We start from the raw sequence: 23478 nt of genomic DNA, 5'->3' as shown, positions 1-23478 counted from the left end.
TGGTCCAGTTAAAACAAAGCTCCCGAAACAGATCATCCCCGTCTGCCCCATGGTTCTCGGAAACACTAAGGACACAGAAGCAGCTGTGTCGGAGGAATGAAAGGAACTGGCGCAGACACTATTCCGAAGAGGCCAAAATAATATACAAGCACTCGGTTACCATATACAAAAATATGATCCTAGATGCTAAAAAGAAGTTCTTCTCGGAAAAAATCGAGCTCTCCAAAAATTCAAACAAAGCCTTGTTTGAGACCACTAAACAAAACTAAACCAATCTACAACCCCCCTCCTCCCAATTATTTTGTGATGCATTGGCCAACTATTTTTACAATGTCAATGACATTTATGCTGTCTTCGCAAACTGCGTAAAAATGCCATTAAATACTGCTCTTGAGAAAGCGAGTCCCTCCATAGCTGGTCCTTCTCTCTCTCAGTTTGAGGAGGTCTCTATCCCTCAGGTCAGGGATTTTTTGTTACTCATTAAATCAGGCTCTGCCCTTGATCCTTGCCCTTTTAAAGTATTGCAACCAGTTTTGGAAGTCCTGATCCCAGCTATCACTACTATCTGTAACACTCTGATCAACACAGGAGTTTATCCCTCTGATCTAAAAAAGACATTACTTAAGCCGCTGCTGAAAAAACCAAACCTAGATAGGAACGAGCTCAAAAATTACCGACCGATTACCAATTTGCCTATTTTGGCTAAAGTTGTCGAGAAGGTTTTAAATGTCCAACTCTCAGCCTTTATAGAATCCCATCATCTATTGGATGATTCTCAGTTTGGTTTTCGCCAACATCATGGGACAGAGACGGCCCTGATCAAGGCCACAGAAGACATCAGAATCATTCGTGATGCCGGTGGCACAGCAGTCTTGATACTGCTGGACCTGTCAGCAGCGTTCGACACGGTCGATCATGCTATTTTGATCGACCGTGTCGAAGATCTGGGGATCAAGCACAAGGCCAAGACTCTCCTGGCATCCTTTCTTGCCGAAAGGACTCAGGTGGTCACCATAGGGCCTTTTCAATCCACCACCCTGTCCCTGCCGTGCGGAGTACCCCAAGGCTCATCCCTGAGTCCGACACTCTTTAATATATACGTGTCGGGCCTTGCCAATACCATCAGAGCTCACAGGATGAGCCTTACATCCTACGCTGACGACACCCAGTTGGTCTTGGCCATCAGAAATGAAGGCCAAAAAATGGCCGATAATTTCAATCTGGGCATGCAGGCCATAGGGAATTGGATGGCCTCCAATTGCCTTAAATTGAACTCGGATAAGTCCGAGGTGGTCATCTTTGGAAACTTGTCCCCAGACTGGTCTTCCCGCTGATGGCCACAGTCCATGGGTTCACCCCCCACTCCGGTCAGCAAAGTGAGGAACTTAGGTGTCATGTTTGATGACCGTCTCACTTTTCTCCCCCACGCAAATCAGATTGGCTCCTCCGCATTCTACAAATTACGAATCATTAAAAAAAATCCTCCCTTTCCTTCCTACTTCAGCTGGCAAAATCCTGATTACGTCCTTGGTCTTATCCACCTTGGACTACTGCAACGCTCTATTCCTGAATTCCCAAGAGAAAGTCCTCAATAAGCTGCAAACCATTCAAAATGCTGCTGCCCGACTGCTGGGTGACATCCCCAAATTTCAATCAGTCTCAGGCACCATCAGAGAATTGCACTGGCTCTCCATCAGGAACAGAACTAAGTTCAAGGCTCTGTGCATTGTCTATAAGGCGTTGCACAACCAGGGACCAGCCTTTCTCACTCAACAACTTGTTCCCTATCGGCCTACTAGGTCCCTGCGGTCTTCTGATCTCCTCCAGCTGGAAGTACCCCGTACCAAACTGGTTTCATGGGGTGACAGAAGATTCCTAGTTTCAGCACCCAAGCTCTGGAATTCCTTGCCACTATTCATAAAGAACAGCCCCTCCTTATGGTCCTTTCGAAAACAACTCAAAACGTGGTTATTTGACCAATAATCACATCCTCCTGTAGGGCTGAATTTGGCGGATACTAGCGCCGAGATGCCCAAGGGCCTTCGTAGCGCTTTACAAATGTTTAAATAAATAAATAAATAAAGCCTTGGGAGCCAGCGATGTACCTCCTCTCCTGACGCGATTCCAGTTTCATAGAGCACGCCGAGCCCTCAGCGACTTACTGGGTGGAGACATGGCGGAACCCCCTGAAGTTCCGGAGCTCACTTATGTCCTCAAGACGGCTTCTCCCCAAAAACTGCTGTCTAAACTGTATAAAATTTCACAGACACACAAAGAACACACATACACTAAGGCGCGACTAGCGTGGCAGACTGACCTGAGTATAGCACTTGACGATGAAATGTGGCGATACTGCTGTTCCAACACTAGGAAAATTTCCCTCAATGGCCGGCATAGGCTGGTACACTTTAAATGTATCAATCGGGTATACTACACCCTGGCGAGGTTATATCGATCTGGCCTGAGAGAATCCGCGAATTGCGAGAAGTGTCATGCCCCTGATGCAGACTTTTTGCACCTCGCCGGGCGGTGTCCCGGTGTCTAGGACTACTGGGAGAGAATATTCACAGATATTAGCAAATTGACGGGGGTCGCCATCACGCCTGACTCCTTGGTAGCCCTACTAGGATACACCAAAAGACTCCTGAGGGCGATAAGGAGATTGGTTGACGTGGGCCTGCTCATAGCCCAAAGTGTGGTTGCTTGCTGCTGGATGAGCGGCCCTTTGCCCACTCCCAAGCATTGGGCGCACTACATGCTTTACTGCTGCACGCAGTCGGAGAACTATAGCGAGCTCCAACCCCCCCACTAGCAGACCTAAAAATTTCTGGGGACTGTATCAGACTTACTTGGGTAATAAAGCAGAAGCCTGCTCTACTGCAGAGTCATAGCGACATGGTGTTTACATGGTGAAGAGGGAGACCTGGCTGGGATGCTGAGAGCCGTTCTTGTCTTGCTTTTATGTACTACACGCACTATCTTCTATTAATGTTCGTTTTGCAGTGTGCCGCTGAGCGCCGCCTGCCCAGGTTTGGGTTGTTGGCTAAATGGCTGTGTATAAACTTGAGTGAAGGAAGCAATGCAATTGTCAGACCAGTGATGTCAGCAAAAGTCAGATTGGCGGGAGGGGGGTTCTTCCTTTTATTTTGAATTGAATTACTGTTTATATACTGTTGTCCTCATGGAAAACGCAATAAATAAATTTAAAAAATGTTTTAAAAAACATATTCATGTCCATCCCTCTCCGCCATTCCTCCAGTGTTGGATTAGTAGCCGCTCCCCAAGCCCTCGCCATGTCTGTTTTGGCTACTACCAGACCCAGCTGGAGCAGCATCAGCTTTACTTTGGGGAGATCAGTCTCCGTGGGTATACCCAGCAGAATGAACACAGGATCTGGGGGCATTGATTCATGCAATATAAGCTCCAATTCCTTCAGAAGTGTGCCCCAGTATAACTGTGCATGTGTGCATCCCCAAATAGTGTGAAAGAAGATCCCTTCCATGGTTTTACATTACAGGCAATTGGGGTACTTCGCTCTACCCATCTATGCAGTCGGCCTCTGTCATAACACATTCTGTGCAGGTCCTTAAACTGAATCAATTGCAGCCGTGATCAAATGGCCACCTCCCTCGGGTGCATCAGGGCCATTTCCCAATCTAGATCTTCTATGTCTCCCAGGTCCGCCTCCCAGTGTAATCTCAGTTTCCGCATTGGGTCTGGTGTATTATTTATGATTGTCCTATAAGTCCACGACACTGCTTTCTCTCCAAAGTCTCCCATCAAAAGTCGCCCTTCTAACAGGCCATACTCTGGGAGGCCCTCCATATCAATGTGTTGCACCCGCCAGGTATGCCTCAGTTGCAGATACTTTAAACCCACCATTATTGAACACATGGCTAATCTCTGTGCATGCAGCAGGAAGCAGTAATACACTGAAAGGTGGCAGCCCCTCTAATCGCGCTTTGAGATCATGAAAACATTGCTTGGCCGCTGTCTTTGTCAGTGAACATAATGACATCATATACTTTGACATGCCACCCAATTCTCATTTTCCCTCTAGGATTTGTTTTTTGTCCTGAAAATTATTCTGTTGTATTTTTATTTTTATTATAACATTATTTCCTAAGCTATCAACATGATAAAGTGAAATGTATTAATTAATTAACTTGTTGTGGCATAGGACTTAAGCCACAACTCACTGACCAAGGTCAACAGCATTATGTGGTGTTGCATATGTGAATATTCAAATGAATGTGGACTCTGGTATATATATATATGTTTCTTAGTGTTTTATATAGCGCAGACTAGACCCGAAGATATCAGGTATCCGAGCTCTTTACATGAGCACCAGTTTCGTTACGGATGGACATTTTAATTTTTGTTGGGCACAAGGAGATTATGTGATTTTCCTAGAATCACAGGATGTTGAGCGTTGCTGCTGAGACACTAACCCGGTTCCCCAGCTTTGAGGTCGACCCCTCTAGCCGTAAGGCTACATCCTCTCTCCAAATTGGGCTGTTCTTATTTTATTGCAGCAAGATCAATGAATGCTGATTTCCATAAGAATGATTATTGTCGATAGTGGTATAGTGAGCTAAAAAGATGTACTGCATTGCAACCTAGAGTAATTACCGGTGGCTGAAATTTATTCAAGTGTTAGAATTCTTTTTCTTTTTTTACATTTCTTCAGAGACATAGTGTACACTTTGCTGCTTATAGTTTTTGACATTACAGGTATTTTTGTATCCACAGAGAGGAGATTCCTGAACTTGTAATAAGATGAAGAGTATTGAAGAAAACATGACAATACTGGAAAGCTATCTGATGCTCGAGAAGAACCAGAAATGATGACAAACAGTAATGCGAAATAGAACAACTCAGTAGGAGACAGAGAATCTCGTACATGAACAGACGTATCCTACAGGAACATCAAGTGCAATCCGGCGGCTTCAAGAGGCTGAGTGCATCTATGCTGCTGGTCCCAAAACATCCAAATAAATTAAAATCATAAAAATTACATTGGCAGAACACATTCAAAATTTAAACTTGCTAGATACCACCCTTTATCTTCGATAATGATCAGGTAGTTCTAAAAAGTGCTCCCCTCTCTAATATGACAATATCAATCCTATGGTGTAAACGCTGTTTTGGCTGGACCTTACCATCGTAGAAAGAGGTATACAAAACATAGGTATACAAAACATGAATCGTGAAGCAGACATCTGAAAGTTAAAAGAAAGAAGTGATTGGCTACTTGCAATGCAGAATACTATTCTATAGCATAATGACTTGGTATTGAGTTTTGTTCTTTGTGTGTACTTCATAAATATTGTCCAGGAAACAGACTATTTAGATAAGCTGTGAGGTTTAAGTTGAAAACACAGCTCCTGATAGGAAGATAATACATATGTTATCAGCCATGCAAGAACAGATACACTGCAAATACCTAGTGAAGATTAAAATATAGTTAGTGATTCAGGAACCACAATGATCAGTCAGCAAACACATTAACATAATTTATGCCAAAATATAACTGATGCTTAGACTCTAAACTCCAAAGAAAAAACCACACACAACGTAAGACGAGCTTTGGCTTCTCCTCATTACTGAAGTAGCATCACCAACCATGCACAGGGGAAAACGCATGAGGATATGTTGAATGTGGCAATAGGGTTCATCAGCAATCACAACTAAGAGTTCATTAACTAACAAAAACTAAATAAATAACATAAAGGTTCTTTGTTTGTTAGAAGAGTTTTAATAACTTCTAATCCCTACACTGCCACCACTAACTGCCAACCAGAAAACTTATTTAGGTGTAATAAATGTAAGATGACTTTTAATGAGTCATGGGCTCTGTGTGGCAAATATCAAACGCATACAGCAGAACACACAGACACAGGCAGCGAAAATGGAAAGAGCTTTACTCTCTCAGCAAACCTAAAGCTCCATCAACAAATGCACACAAAAAAAACTTACACCTGCAGTGAATGTGGAAAGAGGTTTACTTTCTCAGGAAAATTAAAGATCCATCAGCAATCATACACCGGGGATAATGCATATGCTTGCAGGGAATGTAGCAAACACTTTACTGATTTACCAAAACTAAAGTTCCATCAGGGAAAACAAATGGGAGTAAAACCGTACACATGCAGTGAATGTAAAAAGAGCTTTACTAAAGCATTAGATTTAACTATTCATCTGCGACAGCATACAGGAGAAAATCCATACAGATCCCAAGAATGTGGAAAGAGCTTTAGTACGTCCTCAAATCTAAAGAGCCACCACCTAACACATACAGAAGAAAAGCCTTATACTTGCAGTGAATGTGGAAAGCGCTTTACTCGTTTATCAACTGTAAAGAGTCACCAGCGTATGCATACAGGGGAAACACCTTATACTTGTAGTGAATGTGGAAAGAGCTTTATTTGCGCATCAGCACTAACCATCCATCTGCGCAGGCATACAGGAGAAAAACCATACACATGCAGTGAATGTGGAAAGAGCTTTACTACTGCATCAGACCTAACAATCCATCTGCGAAGGCATACAGGAGAAAAACCATACACATGCAGTGAATGTGGAAAGAGCTTTTGTATATCTGCAACTCTAAAGAGACACCATCTGACACACACAGGGGAAAAACCATACACATGCAGTGAATGTGGAAAGAGCTTTGGGATAGCTGCGACTCTAAAGAGCCACCAGCTAACACACACCGGGAAAAAACCATGCACCTGCAGCGAATGTGGAAAGAGCTTTACTTGTTTATCATCTGTAAAGAGGCACCAGCGTATACACAAAGGGGAAAAACCATACACATGCAGTGAATGTGGAAAGAGCTTTACTGACTCATCAGGCCTGGGCTTCCATCTGCGATGGCATACAGAAGAAAATCCATACACATGCAGTGAATGTGGAAAGCGCTTTAGTGCAGCTACGCAACTAAAGAGACACCATCTGACACACATGGTTGAAAATCCATACACATGCAGTGAATGTGGAAAGAGCTTTACACAAGCAGCATACCTAACCTACCATCTGCGAAGACATACAGGAGAAAAACCATACACATGTAGTGAATGTGGAAAGAGCTTTTATGAAGCATCAGGCCTAACCTGCCATCTGCGTTGGCATACAGGAGAAAAACCATATACTTGCTGTGAATGTGGAAAGAGCTTTACCCAAGCAACACACCTAACCACCCATATGCGATGGCATTCAGGAGACAAGCCACATACATGCAGTGAATGTGGAAAGAGCTTTAGTAGAGCTACACATCTGAGGAGCCACCAGCGAACACACACAGGGGAAAAACCATACATATGCAGTGAATGTGGAAAGAGTTTTACTGCCTCATCGGGCCTGACCGTCCATTTGCGATTGCATACAGGAGAAAAACCATACACATGCAGTGAATGTGGAAAGAGCTATACTGACTCATCGGGCCTGACCTCCCATCTGCGAGGGCATACAGGAGAAAAGCCATACATATGCAGTGAATGTGGAAAGAGCTATTCTACCTCATCGGGCCTAACCTTCCATCTGCGAGGGCATACAGGAGAAAAGCCATACATATGCAGTGAATGTGGAAAGAGCTATACTGACTCATCGGGCCTGACCGTCCATCTGCGAGGGCATACAGGAGAAAAGCCATACACATGCAGTGAATGTGGAATGAGCTTTGCTCATTTAGCAACTTCAAAGAGCCACCAGCGCATGCACACAGGTAAAACAATACACATGGATGAATGTGGAAATTTCTACACATAAGCATCAATCCTAAGCATCCATCTGTAAATGCATGTAGCAGAGAAACCCTACACTTGAAGTAAATGTGGAAAAGCTTTAGTAAATCCACGCATCCAAAGAGCGACCATCTGACACACGGGGGAAAAACTTTAATCAGAGAATGTGAAAGAGCTTTACTCAAGCATCAGGTCTAACTATCCATCTGCAATTGCATACAGAAGAAAAAACATGCAAATGCAGTGAATGTTGAAAAAGCTTTAGTAAATCCATGTGTCTAAAGGGTGAGCAGCTAATACAAAAATTGAAAAAACTACACATGCAGTGGATGTGGAAAGAGATTTACTCAAGCATCAGTTCTAACCATCCATGTGTGAAGGCATACGGAAGACAAATCATACCAATGCAGTGAAGGTGGAATGGGCTTTGCTAGCTCAACATACCTAAAATGCCACCAGCAATCACACATAGGAAAAACAACAAAAAATATCTAGGCTGTTTCAGTCATTCATAAACTGTAAGATACCTCCTGCAAATGTAAATAAGGGAATGGCTTTTATGATTTTTTACGCAAAGTGGTCAGTTAGTGAACACACAAAGAGGAAATAACATCTGGATGATTGTGAGAAGGGGTTCCATGCTTTTTTGCAACTACATGTGCATGAGCATATATACACACAGAAAAACTCATACATAAGCATCAAATACGATGTGTTTCAGGCTGTCTTGAAATTATAAGTTGTTTTCACAACATATCCAGGAAAAAAAATGTTGCTACAGTAAATGTGGGAGGGCATCTTTCACCATTCAGCATGCAGAGTTATACGGTTTATGAAGAAACAGTGTCTAGACCAGGAGAATGTCAGGTATGTTTCAATAATTGTGCTTTCTAGCTTTTGGAAAAACACAATATTATGTTGAAATCACTCTCCCGCTGTGGAAGTTGCCTTGTGCATGCTGTAAGGAGAGATAGCTCTTTGATCCTATTACTCGGTATGTTGGTAACCTTAAACTTTGTTGACCATGGGGCGCATTTTTCTAACCCATTCGTGTACATGGGGATGTTGGAAGCCTTAATGAATTATGTAAACATTAAGGCCCAGGTGTATTTCAATGCACATTTTCATCATGGGGTTCTGATGATGTTATAAACAACAAGGCCAAAGGCGATGTGGTTTGTATATATGAGCAGATCCCTTAGATTGGAATGTATGGTCATGTCATAAATGTTAGTTTCTATTTTTTATATTATATATTTTATATTACATGATTATTTTATGGCAGTTGGTTTGAATAGGGTATCGTTTTTCAAATGGGAATGTTTATTAAAAACTAAGTGAAATCTGTATAAAGGTGAATTTTTATCAACAGAGTATTAAATCAAGAAAACCCAATAGTAACGCTCTGCAGACTGGTTTGAGGCTATTCACTTGTTGATGAAACCCATATTTCATAGAGACCCATGAATGCCTCCAGAACCCCATCCATATTACTGGATTAGCTCCTATGTGATTTTCCTCTATTAAGGTATGATCTTATGTCATTGCTCAGATCTGGCAAATATGCATGCTTGTAAATGGAAGAGTATAGTGTGTTAAGGATAGGCTACATCAATCTTTTTTTTTTTAAATATGTTTTTATTAATAGAAAAAAACAAGAGAAATAGTACACATATCTGGTATCATACAATTGAGCACATTACAATGGTGAACAGGCAAATAGACTAATGAGGTACAGATCAATTAAAGGAGTTTGAGACATCGACATTAGCAGGTACGGCAGGAGAAAGGATATCACATTCAGCAACCCGCTAAGCTGAAGCCTTCAGAGCCTGTCCACCCACAAATCAGGATTATTAAGACCAGAGTAGACACCCGGATATGACAAAAAGATGAGCTCAGGATAAGCAACCCGCCTCTCGTATAAGAAAGAAAGGAAAGAAAAAAGGCCATAGAAACTTAATAAAGACAAAACAAACACCCCCCATCCCTCCTCCCTGCACCCCTGCAGATGGCTACGGCCTGACCCCACTAGCAGCGTGCCTGTCGCCCCACTAACTAAGTCCTAAAAGTAGGAAAAGAGTGGAGGAGGAGATGTCATACAGGCTCCCGGTCTCCCCTCCCCCCCCCCGCCAGAAGCAAACGACCCCTACCTACAATCAAAACATTGTAAAAAGTAGAAATTACTAGCCAAACAAATCGGGGAAGTTATAAAAACCGCCCGACTCCCGCATCGGTATAGGCAGCAAGTCCCGTATGCAATGAAGTCTTTATAGCGATGCCCCAGGGTGATGTGAGCGCTCTATAAACCCTTAACATAGCAAACCCATACAGTCCAGCTCATCCCTGGCCCTTCCGATGTTTTGTGCGAGCGAGCTCCGCTAGAACCACCATATTGACAGGAGAGTCAAAACGTTCAAGAAAGTCAAAACCATTATATTCGGAGCGCGTCCAAAGTTTTAGTACCCGAAGTCCACCAATCAAACGGAGATACCTTCCACCAACAGTAAGCCTCGAGAACGTAGTAAAACCAAATGTGGGAAGAAAAATGGGAAATCAATCCGATAAATACTGAAAGCGTGCTCCTGGAGTGAAAGATCGGCTGTGACCATCATGGGCGGTATCACTATTGAATATGTTGAGTTTTCAGTAGTTCCGAGCTCGCAAGCTGTTGTTCGTGAGCTGACAAAAGACACCAGTTGTGGTTTCCGCACGGGGCCCTCTTTCTCAGGTGAAACCTGCTTTGCGGGTAACACAACGTGTTTCAGGTCTGGCAAAGGGTCGGAATCCGGTCTCAAACACACAGTCTCAATTGTTACGACCATTTTGTGGATGATGGCGTTGACTTGCGTATGAAGCGCCCCGATGGCGGCCATTACGGACTCAGCGACGGCGTACACTCCGCCCGCTCCATCTTCTCTCGCTCAACGACAGATCATGTTGCGTGTTTATCTAGGTTCCTGATCGATACTGTGACCTTATGCCCCTATTCGGCTATAAATCCATTTATTCCCTATATTGGCATAACCGTTCAAGTGCGATTTTCAGAAAGTCATCTCTGGCCTCACACGAACAGAGCCACATTCCAGCATAGTTCTCTGCCACTTCCTTTGCAACCAATTAGTGCAATGACAGAGCAGAAGTCACTATCTGATATTCCTAGATTAACACTCCGAGTTCTTCAACAAGATAAAAACTCAGCAAACCTGGAAATCCCCGCTTGCTGTGTTTTGATTAGTAATGGAACTCTAATGAGCAACTGATAGCTATCACTTCCTAGTGACATCTTTAATTGACGTCTTATGTCCAGCAAACTTGCGTCAAACCCGGCACCTGTCAGGTATAAATATTACCAACGTTGCCTTAAGCAATAAGCTGTCGTGCTGTTGTATGCTGCCGTGCACCCTGTTGTGCATCCCATTGCTGCTGCAGGCAGTATGCTGCTGCTGCTGTCCCTTGGTGGTGAAGCTACTGATACCATTATCGCTGCTAAAGCGCGAACGATGGTGCGGTACGCTTAGAAGCTGAACAGCCGTCCCTCTGCGAAGAGCACAGCAGATTCCAGCTGCCGCGGACGCTGTCCCCCCTCCTCCTCCTGACGCGCTGAGAAGAGAGCCGCTGCCTTTCTCCTGCAGAGAAATCCAACTCCAGCGTTTCCGGTCTGCCCTCGCGGGTGACTGGGATATTGAGTGCCCCCTGAAGGAAATACCAGACTTCCATCATTCTATTCAGAGGTATGGTGTTGACTAAACCCTTAGACGAGAATTCTTGAAGCAAACCTTGGCAAAACCAACTTAACTTAAAGCTACTTACTTACTCCCCTTCCACGTGTTAGGCTTAGGTCAGGCACACTGGGGTAGGCTTAGTTAGAAGCACCAGTTGAGTATGTTAGCCTAATGTATATAAGAATGTATATATGTTTTATTACTTTTAAACCATTGTATGGCTAAGAAACCATATCAATGCTTTTACAGTTCTATTTCGCAATACTTATCTTACTGTACGTATTTTTTATAATAACAAGCCTTGCAATTGTGGCAATACATTTCTCTTGTACGAGAAGAAAGACTGTTCAATAAATGTTAACCTTTTTGTTGTAATCTCCTTTTCACTGTTTGTCTATAATGGTATGTTCCAACACCCCTCCCCTTCCCGTGTTATCAGAGCTCTGGAATGTTAGCAAGGCGTCTGTGATAGAACGTTGCGGTGAGGCGCAGGAGTGCGAGAGACCAAGACGTGATTAAACCAGCTCTTCCTCAACTACTGCTTGCTGTGTTTTATTCTAACAAATTGGCGACGGGGCTGCGCGGGGGGCAGGTCCTGGTCTTACCCCGTTTATTCAGCACTGCCGTGAGCCACTACACCAGCCTGAGAAGTAACCGTGAGTCATCCTTAAAGTGTGCGCAGTGTATCATTGTGAGCGGAGGACAGATTGCGGTGAACGGCGCGCTAATTAGACTGTCCCGCATATCAGAGTTATTGATTCCTTGAGGTGTTACATATGACATTTACGGAAGGAGTATTATAATTGAGGCCAGTGCTTAACTTATTGTTGCGGAGGGCCTCGCTCCGTGAACTGTCAAAGAGGTGACGCTTCACTAGTAACTGCCGCCACTGGGAGACTTTTGAACGGAGCGGCGATTTAGCCTAAGTTATCTCGGATGCCTACTAATTAATTGTCACGGTGCCTGAGTAATTGTGCAGCCGTCTCACTTCTCCTTATGTAGAGTCGTGTGAGAGACTTTGCGGAGAAGCCTTCAGAGGAGAACTGTCAGCTGCTGATATATACAGCTTTGACGCCACCTACTGTATTCCAGCTAATCCTGCAGTTTAGCGCTCCGTCATTTCTCAGCTGTAGAGCCAAGCTGTGTGTCTTTGGAGCTTCAGGTCATGAGAGGGCATCCTGAGAGTGAACATAAGCGCAGGAGCGACGCTGTGCACCTGGTTTGATGGCAGTTTCCTCAATAAAGGAGCATAAGCTTTGTTTGAAGCCAATGCAAAGCCGATGTTAAGCCTATGGGAATGAAGCGCAGATTAAGCTATTCTTCGCTGACAAGCACAGCTTTCATCTAAAGCTTGTCAGAGGTCGCTGTTGCGCTGTTAAATATTCCCAACGCTTCAAGGCACTTTATTCACGAGCCTGTTGAGCGTTCACGCTGACAGGCACAGCATTCAGCTTTCACCTTAAAGCTGGTCGGAGGTTGCTGTTGCGCTGTTTAATATTTTCAACGTTACTAGGCACTTTATCCAGGAGCCTGTTGAGCGTTCACGCTGACTGGCACAGCATTCATCTCCTTACTATTGGTGCGTGTCACGCTGATGGGCACAGCTTATTGAGACTGAAACTTTTCTTTGACATTGTTCATACCAATTACGTCACGTATTGCCTAGAGCTATTTAAAAGTGTTTTGCAATTTTAAATCTCACTGGGGGTATTGAGTGTATTAGATCCTAATGGCTACTGCAATGTCGATGTCACAACCCCCTCCATTTCTCAATGATGATGGAGAACCTCTCACTCCATGGAAGAATTGGGAGAAGGTATTTGAGTCTTATTTAATAGCTATAGGAGGTAACAGGTTTTCATCAGAAAGGAAATTGCACATATTGTTACACAATTTGGGTAAGCATGCTAGAGAAATGTATGATAATTTACCTGAAGTTGAGTTGGAAAATAGAGGTGGAGAAGGAGATGGGGATGTTCCACCAGATGTTTACCGTATTGCTTTGAAAAAATTGGAAGTCCAGTTTGGAAAAAAGATTAATGTGGTATTGGAGCGACACAAATTTTTTTCAAGGGTTCAAGGGAAACAAGAAAGGGTGGTGAATTACATAGCTGTCCTTAGAGGGTTGTCTTCCACCTGTGACTTTGGAAATCTCACAGATTCACTTATAAGAGACCAATTGGTCAGGTGCACTTCTGATAGGAAAATAAAGGAAAAGTTACTGGCTGATGCCCCTGAATTAAAGCAAGCTATTGACATAGCCAAAAGCATTGAGCACACAGCATTCTGTATGAATGAGATGAAAGAGGCGGTTGAGGTGAAACAAGTATGTGAGGATGAAATCCTTAAGGTGTCCAACAAATATGACAAGAGCAAATTGTCACAGAAGAGTAGCACTGTCTTAAAAGAAGAGTCTCAAAAGATGAAATGTTTCCGTTGTGGTAATCCTAATCACCTGGCGAATAGTATAAAATGTCCAGCAAGGGGTGCCATATGCAGGAAATGCAACAAGAGGGGACACTTCACCAAGGTGTGCCATGATATTAAGAAAGAAATGACCCATATGATTTGGAATGATGAGGAACCAAGGGAGGATATTGTGTTTATGGTTAATGAATTGTTGGAAAATACTGGATGTAGCTATCCAGAATGTGAAATATTGCTTGATGGTGTGGTGTATAAAGTTTATGCGGATTCTTGTTCACCGTACACCCTTATAGATGAAACCACATTCAAGACCAAATCTGCTGACAAGGTTTATGAAGTCTTACCCACTGACATCAACCCTGGTGGTTATAACCATGATACCATACCTGTGGTAGGAATGATAGTTATGCACATCAGATTTAAAGATAGAGCTACTGTGGGTAAAGTGTATCTAACCAAGAAAGGTTCGTGCTTACTGGGATGGAGACATCAAAAGGACCTAGGCATAAGATTAGACCCCAACGCCTCAGAACCTGTCTATTTGATTGAGCAACCCAATATCGGTAATGAGGTGTGTGAGGAGTTCCCTGAAGTATTCTCCAGTGAGTTAGGTTTGTTAAAGGGATTCCTTCATAAAATAAAACTTAAAAAACATTGCAAGCCCACGGTACACAAAGCCAGGTCAGTGCCATTGGTGGTGAGAGATTCCCTGAAAAAAGAGTTGGAGAAATTGGAGTCCTTGGGGGTGATTGAAAAAATTGAGAGTTCTGAGTGGTTAGCCCCCATTGTGGTCGCTTCCAAAGGTGGTGGCAAAGGGATTCGTTTATGTGTGGATCTTAGGGATCTCAACGCCAACATCTGGGTAGAGAGGCATCCTCTCCCTAGAATAAATGAGATGCTCAGTGTCATAAAGGGTGCCAAATTTTTCAGTGTATTGGATCTCTCGGCGGCATACCACCAGGTTGCCCTCCATCCGGAGTCCAAGAACCTTACCTCTTTCATTACGCCATTCGGAGCATACCAGTATAATCGTATGCCTTTCGGGTTGGCGTCCGCGGCGGCGGTTTTCCAACGCATAATGCAACACATCCTGGAAGACCTCAGTAAGGTTCTGTGTTTCCAGGACGACATATTGATTTATGGGGACTCTGAGTGCGAGCATAACTCTATCTTAAGAGTAGTTTTATGTAAATTGAGTAAAGCTGGTTTTACTACACAAAAGGACAAATGTAAGATAGGAGTCAAAACTGTGACCTACCTTGGGCATACCATATCCGGGGAAGGGATAAAACCTAAAACCAGTTTGGTAGATGCTGTATCCCTTGCTCCCTCTCCGTCTACTAAAGAGGAGGTCAGATCCTTCCTGGGTTTGGTCGAGTACATGAGCAAGTTTGTGGAGAATTTCTCTAGTCACACAAGTATCATGAGAGAACTCCTAAAGAAAAATTGCAGTTTTAAGTGGTGTGAGGAGTGCGAGAAGGAATTTAAGTACATTAAAGCAGCCATCGCAAGAGCACCCACTTTGGGGATGTTCGATCCCAATGAAAAGACCACTCTCACTACAGATGCTAGCAGCAAGGGCCTAGGGGCGTCCCTCACCCAAACCAATGGTGGATGCGAAAGGGTCATTGCGTTCGCTTCCAGAACACTTAAGGACCCTGAATCTAATTACTCCACCATTGAGAGGGAAGCCTTAGCGTGTTACTGGGCTATAATCCACTTCAGATTCTTCCTGTGGGGTATCCCTTTCACATTAAGGTCTGACCATAAACCATTGATTCCCCTATTCTCTACTAAGAATTTGGAGAGAGCCACTCCACGTATCGCCAAATGGGTACTGGCATTACAAGGGTACAATTTCACAATGTGTTACGTGGCTGGTGAGAAGAATACCATTGCAGATTGTATGTCTAGGTTGCCCATAAAAGGTGAAGACAATGTAAGTGAACCACCAGATGAAACTATACTTGCGGTGGAACTTCCAGCCATTGGTAAAGAGGAATGGAAGAATGATTTCCAAAATGACCCAGAATTAAAGGATCTTATGAAATGTGTTGAGAAAGGGTGGCCTGAGCACAATAGAGAGTTAGCTGAGAACCTCAGACCTTATTGGTCTGTGAAGGATGAAATATCCAGCATGAATGGTCAGCTGTGGAGAGGGAACAAGGTCATTCCCCCGGTGGGAATGAGAAACAGGATCATTGTGCTTGCACATGAGGGTCATCCAGGAAGAAGTATGACAAAGAGTAAAGTGAGACAACACTATTGGTTCCCAGGTATGGATGGGTTGGTAGAAAGCATGGTCAAGGATTGTGAAGCGTGTGGCAGGAGTGACAAATCTAAAATTGTACACAAAGCCCCCCTTATTCCTGTAGAGGTTCCCAGTAAACCGTGGGACAAGTTGGGACTTGACATAATTGGGCCCATGAATTTCCTCAGAGCCAACCAGAGATTCATGTTTGTGATTATAGACTACCATTCACATTGGATCAGCACCAAGTTTGTCCACTCTATAACCACTCAGGATATGATAGAATTCCTGAAGGAATTATTTGCTACTGAAGGTATCCCCAGTTCCCTAGTGACAGACAATGGGGTCCAATTTACGTCAGAAGTCATGAAAAAGTTTTTGTCTGACTTAGCCATCTCACACATAAGAACACCCCTTTACTGTCCCAAGGCTAACGGTATGGTGGAGAGGGCAAACAGGATGGTAAAGAGTTCTATTCAAATGGCTGTTACTATGTGTGAACCAGTAGAGGAGGCAGTGAGGAAAACTCTGTGGTCTTATCATTCTGCCCCTAATGCAGTGACAGGGGTGTCTCCATTTGTGTCCCTCAAAGGGAGAAACCCTGGGTCCAAGCTTAACCCTAATTGGTTGAATGGGAACAGTCCTGTATGGGTGGACAGGCAGTCTGTGAAAGACAAGGTGGAACTACACCAAAAGGAGTACAAAACCAGATACGACCAGAAATGGGGAACATCATCCAAGAAGTTCTATGTGGGCCAGTGGGTGGTGGTCAAAAGACCTCCTGTGGGTCGAGCTAAAGTGTCCTCCTTCTCTAAACCTGCAAGGATACAGAAGGTGAATAACAACTCCTTAGTGCTGGAGGATGGAAGTACATGGAGTATAGACAATGTGTGTGCTTGCCCAGATGTGTGCGTACCAACAGCTGTTGGTGAGCAAACCCCAGACGATGATTCATTGGACACGCAGGGAACCAGAGTGACCAGGATGCGTCAGCCACCTAGTTGGCAAAAGGACTATGTAACCTAAGCGATGTAACCTTTCCTCTCTGAGGACCTTTCACTTGAGTTGTCCATTGTTCTTAGTAGATATACTAATGGTAGGATGTAGTAGCTTCTCTTCCAAAGAGAAATGGTTGTAAACTGTTATTATTTCCGTACAGAGGGAGATGTGTTGTAATCTCCTTTTCACTGTTTGTCTATAATGGTATGTTCCAACACCCCTCCCCTTCCCGTGTTATCAGAGCTCTGGAATGTTAGCAAGGCGTCTGTGATAGAACGTTGCGGTGAGGCGCAGGAGTGCGAGAGACCAAGACGTGATTAAACCAGCTCTTCCTCAACTACTGCTTGCTGTGTTTTATTCTAACACTTTTATTGACAAACGCCCGTCTCTCTATTCTCTACATATCGTGAAAGTAAACTGCACTAAACTGACTGAGTGAAATACCTGTCTATTGTTTCACACGACCCTAGAGATTGACTCTTGATCTGAGGAGCAAAGTTGTCATGTTGCACGGTTGTTGGAAAGCTGAATCCCTTCTTGTCTGTGCCAGGGAAGCTGATCACTTCCCATGCAGAGAAGAAAGTTTCCAGTGACCTCTGAGCTAGTTGGTAACACACAGGGCACAAGTCCTAAATAAAGAAGTGGGGGGACGCTCACAGACAGGAAGTGACGTCACGACCGGAAGTGACGTCACGAAAGGCAAAAACCTAGACGTGGGGGGGGGGGGCGCTCAAATACGTGAGGTGACATCACGACCGGAAGTGACGTCACGAAAAGGAAAAAACTGTTAAAATAGGTATGTAAATGTAAATGTAAATTGGATTGGCAAACTCCGATGGCAGTGTAAGGGCAAGTGGAAAGTTTGTTGAGGACTTTGGCTAGAGAGCATACACTGGGAGGGGGCACGAACAGGAAGCCCCTGGTCAGTTAGTGGTAGGAGAAGCGTGTGAAAGATATTTTAATGGAGTGTGGGTCGGAAGGAGCGTTGTGCTAGGGTGCAGAGGAAGTAAGCGGAGGCAAGGGCATAGAATGTGTGAGCAGAGAAAAAATCCGAACATGGGGCACGGTGTTCAGGGCAGTCTTTGCATTGGGGCGACTAAAGGTAGGAGGTCCCTGCAGTTTAGTGGCAGAAAGCACTCTAAGAACGCCGGCAGTTTGAAGAAGGCAGAGATGTGCACGCTGGGTTAGGTCCCGAAGGGCTGGTAAACAGACAGTGGTGGGAGCTGACTGGGGTAGTGTACAAGGCTCGTTTCCGGCTGTGCAGTTGCATACTAACGGTGCGATTACTTCATGTAGCTTGGCTTCCGGGCTCTGCTCTTACCTACGCGAGTGACTCCGCATCTGTACCGCCTCCATCCTTCCGAGCGTCCTTTCAGCCCCCGGGGGGGACGGCGTTTAGATTGTGCAGGGTAGACGGCGTCCACCCTGGAAAACCCTCAAAAATAAGTGGGGGGATGCCGTCCACCCGCGTGGTACCCCGACTCGTGCCCTGGTAACACACCCAATTAAGTTTAGCATAGTCAGTGGAGGCCTGGAATATCCGCAGTTCCACGTCGATACTACTGTTTATGTTATTCCAATGCGCAGGGCCTAGTGGGAAACTAGGAACTACACTACATGGCGCCCAAACGTTTGGTAAGGCGAGAAACTAACGCAAGACGTTAGAGTAACTCAGTCGTGCATATTTCACACCCTTTTCTCCCGTAAATACTCCAATAGACGTCTGGAGTGGGTGAAAGGTTAAAATCCGCCCGACCTTAGTAGGAAGAGATTCCTATGTAAAGCTCTGGTTTATTCAACGTTGAAGGATACAGTGTTCCAAAATATTGTGCACCTAATCTTTGTCTCCTTGGAGACCTACTCTGCAAACCTTGCATTTTTACAATGCCAGGAGAAAACGGAACCACTGGGGCCGCAGTAAATGCGACTCAGCAGGATTCCGACGATATGGTACCGGGTGCAATAATCATCCCGGTCCACTTAAGAAGATCTATAACATTAAAACTTATAGAGAACGGACTGACACCTCAAGGTGGTACAGTAATTTTTGTGATAGAGGCTCACGAGTATCGGCAGACAGAGGTATTCTATTCATGGATAAACTTTCCAGCGGTAAACGCTATAACAAAAGAGTTTCACTATTACAAAATAGAGAAACCTCCGGAAGAGTACGCTCCTTTCGAGGAGATTGAAATTCCACTTAAATTTCAAGAGCACCTGCTCTGGTTTAATGGCGCCCTAAAACACAATGATCACATAACTAGGCTTGGTCCACTAGGTAGACCAGGAGCAACGTGGCCGGTTCTAGCCAGCTACACACCACATCCTGACATGGCAAAAATGTCAAAAGAAGAACTCTTATTTAGCATAGGAGAATTAACAAAAGCTTATAGAGAGTTAGTAAAATTATTTATTAAAAATAACTCGAACACTCCTAAAAAGAGCTGGGATGAAAATAAACAATCCACTCCCAAGGAAAATGTTTTCCAGTCCAGAGGAAGGTCTCCTCGACGGAGGGAAAGAACTCCGACTCAAGAACGCCAGTCTCCCCAGAGGGAGCCCTCTGAGAAAAGATATAACCTTAGAAATAGGGATAATCTGAAAAAACCTGATAGATATCAAAGTATTGATACACGTCCCTCTCGATCTTTTCCACAGAATTCGGAAAGAAGAGGACGGTCAGACCCAGGAGAGCACACCAAGTCCAAAGACAAGGAACCTGCTCAGAGTAAAAAATCTCAATTTCAGAAAAAGAAGGTAGCCAGTATTAGAGTAATCAACCATGCTGAGAATACTGAGGACACAGTTGAAAAACGGGGAGTGGGCATTGACAATGTTGGACAGTGCAGCAGAAATCAGTATAGCGCGCAAGATCTTGATGAGTCATCTGGAGACAGTGGACACAAATGAATACATTCAGGTTGAAACTGCCGACACCAGACTTAGCAAGCCCCATAAAATATACGAAATTACATTGCGTATAGAGGGTGATAAGACTAGGAAAATAAAGGGTCTATTTTGGGATAAGCTCTCAAAAGGGTATGATATTCTGTTAGCTGAAAAAGATTGGCCCCCAGAGTTTGTCAGGGAGTGCCCTCGTGGCGAAGAAGTGATTATGCCTGCCTTCTCGAATCACATTCCGATTCATAAAAAATATACATATGCAAGGAAATAGGCAGTAGCCCAGGCACCTGCATTGTATAAAAATCATGTAGGATGGGATGAGGACTCTCCTCCTCACAAAATCCAACTAAAAAGTGAACCAACTGCCCAACGGCAGTATCCCATAAAGCAAGAAGCTAAAAAACAAGTCAGGGAGATCTTAGATCAACTTGAATACCAGGGGGTGATTGAAACATGCACCTCTCAAATGAACAATCCTTTGTTTCCTGTCTCCAAGCCAGACCATTCATATCGTCTAGTTTTGGACTACAGACATCTTAATACATGTTGCAAAACATTTGCAGTACAAAACTCGCATAGTGCAGCCCTAATGAATAACATAGTTAGGAAAAAATATAAAACGACATTGGACATATCTAATGGTTTCTTTTGTCAAAACATCGCACCAGAAAGCAGATATTTGACCGCTTTCTCTGCATTTGGGTCACAGAAAAAATTCTGTCGACTCCCACAGGGGTTCAAGAACAGCCCAGGACTATTCTCAGCTAGGGTAACAGAGTTACTACAAATATATGATGATGAGGCATTATCTTACGTAAATGATATCTATCTCACAGATGACGACTTGGATACTCACTTGAAAAGAGTGAACACCATTATACTTGGGTTCGCAGCAGAGGGTTACAAATTCAACTTTAAAAAGTCTCGAATTGCCCATCTGACAGTACTGTTCTTAGGGTACGAATTATCAAGTGAAGGGAAAAGCCTAGCGGACAACTTCTTAGAGAAGTGCGCTGTACTCCAAGCTCCAAAAACGCTGAAGAATTTACAATCCATACTAGGTTTTCTGAATTTCGGAAGAACTTACATCCTAAATTACGCAGAGAGGGTTAAACCTCTCTACGAACTAATAAAACCTGATTTTAAACAAATCAATTGGACTCAAAAACACACAGAAATTTTGAGATCACTGCAAACAGACATGTTAGCAAAAACAAAATTAGATACACGTGACAACACGATCGATCTTGTAATCCGAGTCATCCCAGGAAGATGCGGATTCACGTACCTGACCTCTAATGAGGGAGAAAAGGTACCTATTTCAATTAAATCTCACTTGTACACACAAGCTGAAAAAACATTCAGTCACACAGAAAAAACTGTGAAAGCAGTGCAAATCGCATTAGCAAATGAACGAGAACTAGCACACGGCAAACGGATTAATATCCTTACAGCGGAATCCGCCTTCGATGCGCTATTCAGCCCAGTAAACCTGCCTACAGTGTCACTGGATCCGAAATGGATACAGTGTATAGATTCTCTAGGAGCGGAAGACGTGAAATACTATTTCGCCCTGCAATTCGAAGAACTGAATGATTTAGAATATGAAGAAGAATATCCTCTGCCAATCGAAATTCTACCTCTCCCACAATACGCCTGTATAATCTATACAGATAGCTTTGTACAGCATTTCAACGTAGAGAGAAAATCCTACGATGCAGCATGTGCGATCATTAAAGGTCGTTGGCTGTGCGGTAAATTCAGACCGAAAGTAACAAAAACTGAATCTGTAAGAAACTGTTCGGTTCAGAGAACTGAAATCAGATCTTTAAAGATGGCGCTCGAAAATGCAGAACGTGAATTCCCGACACTTATCGTGTGCGATTCTCATTTTTGCGTCAACTCTTACAACAATAAACTGCAGAGTTGGATTGAAAACGACTACAAAGATGACACAGGTGCCACAATAAAGCATAAATTGCTCTGGAAACAGGTAGCTCTTTTACACAAAGAACTACAAAAGACTCACGTGATTCACGCACAAAGTCTTCAACGTGATGGTGTTCACGTTGCAGGGAATTCATTGGCTAATACAGCCACAGCGGAAGCAACTAACCCGGCTTCCGTAGCCACAAAAAAGCGTACAGATAAATACATAGACGGGGAAACCATGCTGGCAGTAAAAACGACCGTAAAAGGCGACTGTGCAGCACTACCCGTGAACTATCCACTCAATTATGCATACATAATCGATGCAAACTCCGTTCCTTTTGCTCGAATCCCTGGAGTGGGGGACAGACTAATTCCAAACACGAACAGGAGAATATTTTTAATAGCAGACGCACATATGGGTTTGGGTCCTAGGCACAGAGAGATCAAGGAATCACTGACTGAATTACAATCAGTATTCTGGTGGCCGGGAATGAGTGTAGAACACCAAATATATGCAAACAACTGTGAAAACTGCAATAGGGATCGCAGTAGTGAACAATGCTACCGGCTACCAATCAGAAAGAGCGTAACGCTGCCTACACCCCATCCTGCGTCCTATTAAACAGTTAAGGCTAAACACACTTAAAAAATGAGGCTTCCTGCGCTCGGCTGACGCTAGAACGGTTATAAAAGATTTGCGAGTCTTTATCGGCACATACGCAATTACCACGTTCCATTCTGACCAGGGTCCTGCTTTCAGCTCTCGAGCTTATAGGGAGGCCATGGCCAGCATGGGAATTGGGTTGCGGTATTCTTGTCCGTCGCACCCCGAAGGGAACAGTGTGGTAGAAAGAAAAAACCGGGACATAAAGCAATCTATAACAGCGAAGGTATTAGGTTCAGGCGCTGGGTGGGTCAAACATTTAATAAGTGTCCAGACTAGTCTTAATAACATAGTAAGCAACAGCAGTTGTACAGAGTTCCCCGGAGTAAGCCCACTAAATGACTAAAACTAACCTCTCTCTCATTGAGTTTGACAGGAAAAGTGAATGTTGTGAACCCTTTGCGGAATTAAGGATACCTCACACAAGTCACCGGTTGAACGACTTTTGTCATCCCACCCGATGATCGTCCAGCGTCATCATCGGTTTCCTGCTCCTGCGACAGGCTAGCGGTGCAATGCCTGTCGGGCAGCACAGGATGCTGCACTTTGGCGGAGTTCTTTTATTCCTTTGCCAATGGGTGTGTGAGTGTGAGGGGCCTAAAAAAGTGCAATAGTGAGCGTGAGTGTAGTTTAAAAAAAGTCAGTAGAGTCCATTGGGCGAAGTTTTAATAGCATGGCTCACTGCTTTATTAAAAGGAAAGTTAAGGGGTATTGAGGCGAGACGGGTTAGGTAATCAAGCCTCATTCAACCCTTAGTGGAAGTGTGGTCGACATGTTTCTTGCCTCTAAGGCAATTCATCAGGACCAAGAGTGCTCATATAATTGCTG

General features: G+C 43.9%; 1 protein-coding gene across 1 annotated transcript in view; it reads left to right on the top strand.

Annotated features, from left to right (window-relative positions):
* LOC147700373 (uncharacterized) overlaps window positions 1-11135 on the top strand; it is a 126550-nt gene extending 115415 nt beyond the window's left edge. Inside the window, exon 3 of the mRNA XM_086935728.1 lies at window positions 4753-11135. Coding sequence (XP_086791854.1) covers window positions 5833-7773 — 1941 coding nt within the window. The 5' untranslated portion in view covers window positions 4753-5832 and the 3' untranslated portion in view covers window positions 7774-11135. The remainder of the gene's footprint in view (window positions 1-4752) is intronic.
* Window positions 11136-23478: the final 12343 nt, after the last annotated feature.

The sequence above is a fragment of the Lissotriton vulgaris genome, chromosome 8 (genome assembly GCF_964263255.1).
Source record: "Lissotriton vulgaris chromosome 8, aLisVul1.2, whole genome shotgun sequence".
Lineage (NCBI taxonomy): Eukaryota > Metazoa > Chordata > Amphibia > Caudata > Salamandridae > Lissotriton > Lissotriton vulgaris.
This window is presented reverse-complemented; position numbering and strand designations above follow the sequence as displayed.